Genomic DNA, 1,774 nt, shown 5'->3' on the forward strand with positions numbered 1-1,774 from the left:
ATCCTATGTTGAGCTCAAGCTTCCAAAAGGACATTTTTATGGGATTTCAGTTTGCATTATTAGCTATATTCTCAACAAGTCATACTGATTAATATTTCCGCTAGGAATATGGATGAATAAGGGTGTAACATTGGAGGCACAAAACATGGTTTTAGAGCTCAACTCTATTGTAATTTACAGACCTGAAATGGTTTTTCCTTTCTTTTTTTTTATTTTTTGAAACAAAAGGAACACTTGTATTAAAAGAAAATTTTAGCCAGAGGTTACTAAATTAAGGGGCAGTGAGCCCCAACCCGCTTAATTTATATTACACATTTGCATTTTGGTGCCATGTGATGTCATGTAGCAACACATTTTATTTGATGATCTAAGTGTCTGGCTCTGATCTCACTGAAAACAACAAAGATAGTGAAGGTAATAGTTTTTGATTTTTCAGAGTTGACTCCGTATCCTGACTTCAATATTATCCGAGGAAGCTTGAACTTAACATACAAGATAAGGACTTGGATCTTATGCATGCACACAGGCTACAAGTATTACAGAACATGTGCGTTGAAGATGGTGGACGTCAGTCCTCCAAAAAAATGCCTTCTTTCACACAGATTGCAGTTGTACTTGCACTTGGTTCTCTCCATTCCCCTCTGCTGCCTTCGCTGCACAGCTGCGGGCTTCCTTGTTCTTGCCCCACAAAAGAGAGTAGAGGCCAGCAATCACCAGAACTGACCCCAAAACACTGCCAACACCACGAAAGAGAGCATGTAAAACCAGTAATGTAATCACAAGAAAGCAAGAGATGAGTATGAGTAACAGGACACCACGATACCTTCCGAGGTAAACCTGCTCATGGAGGATGGTGAAGTCGATGCCTGCCCCAAAAATCTGTACAAAAGGCATGAATGCTGCAGTGAAGACCGGCCCTCTTTGCTCCACGCACCAAGACATGGCCAGGAATCCCAGTCCAGATCCCGCAAATCCCTAAATCAACGTGAAACTCCATCACCACAACGACTTGAAACAAAAAATACCCATTCGAAGTCGATTGCTTTAACATGTATCTTGGTAAGGTTTAGGCTCTAAAAGTTGAAGCAGTGATTGGATCGCTGCGTTGCTTGTGCAGAAGTGGATGCAGATGCCGGACTGGAGGTAGCTGCTTTCTTCTTTGACTAAAGAACAAATGAGAAGTGGGTCGGCAGCATATATTCCCCTTACCCTCTCATAAAGTCTTGTCTGCTATAAAGAAGACCTTATGATCTAACTTTTGCTGCAGGATGTGTCTGAAACTTTTCCTTAGACTAGTTTTAATCGAAGTTTCGCTTGGCCACTTGCTCCTTCTTTTGTTTTCTAGCTTACTGTGATTACAACTGATACAAAACATAATGATACGACAGGATGAAAAATACACAGTTTCTGCAATCAAGTGATTTGTAAGTAGCTTTTTCTTAGAACGCTCGCCATCAGGGAACACTAGATATATATAATTAGGCCAGCTTTTCTTTATGCTAGAATTAATCTAGGAAATCAACCATAAGCCATGCTTCTTTGACTCCGGAGAGGACCATCGCTGGGCAATATTATGGCCTCCAGAGATGGTACAACCTAATACATTGGTGGTACACATCATTTAGTTTGAGCATATCGCTAGAGCATGTCTGTAAGGTTAAATGTGGCCCTTGAACAATCATTCATGAACTGCCTAGTGGAATATATTCCTCCCCCATACGTCATTGTCATTAAAACTTTCCATGTTTAATGTTGGACCGAGATGACACAAACA

At 40.8% G+C, this 1,774-nt stretch overlaps 1 protein-coding gene across 2 annotated transcripts in view; it reads right to left on the reverse strand.

Moving 5' to 3' along the window:
- Positions 1-409: 409 nt before the first annotated feature.
- LOC135623922 (WAT1-related protein At3g30340-like) overlaps positions 410-1,774 on the reverse strand; it is a 2,863-nt gene continuing 1,498 nt past the window's right edge. For both annotated transcript variants that reach the window (XM_065127386.1, XM_065127385.1), the window contains 2 exons: positions 824-975; positions 410-733 (listed from right to left, as the gene is read on the reverse strand). In XM_065127386.1, coding sequence (XP_064983458.1) covers positions 595-733; positions 824-975 — 291 coding nt within the window. In that variant the 3' untranslated portion in view covers positions 410-594. The remainder of the gene's footprint in view (positions 734-823; positions 976-1,774) is intronic.

The sequence above is a fragment of the Musa acuminata genome, chromosome BXJ2-9 (genome assembly GCF_036884655.1).
Source record: "Musa acuminata AAA Group cultivar baxijiao chromosome BXJ2-9, Cavendish_Baxijiao_AAA, whole genome shotgun sequence".
Lineage (NCBI taxonomy): Eukaryota > Viridiplantae > Streptophyta > Magnoliopsida > Zingiberales > Musaceae > Musa > Musa acuminata.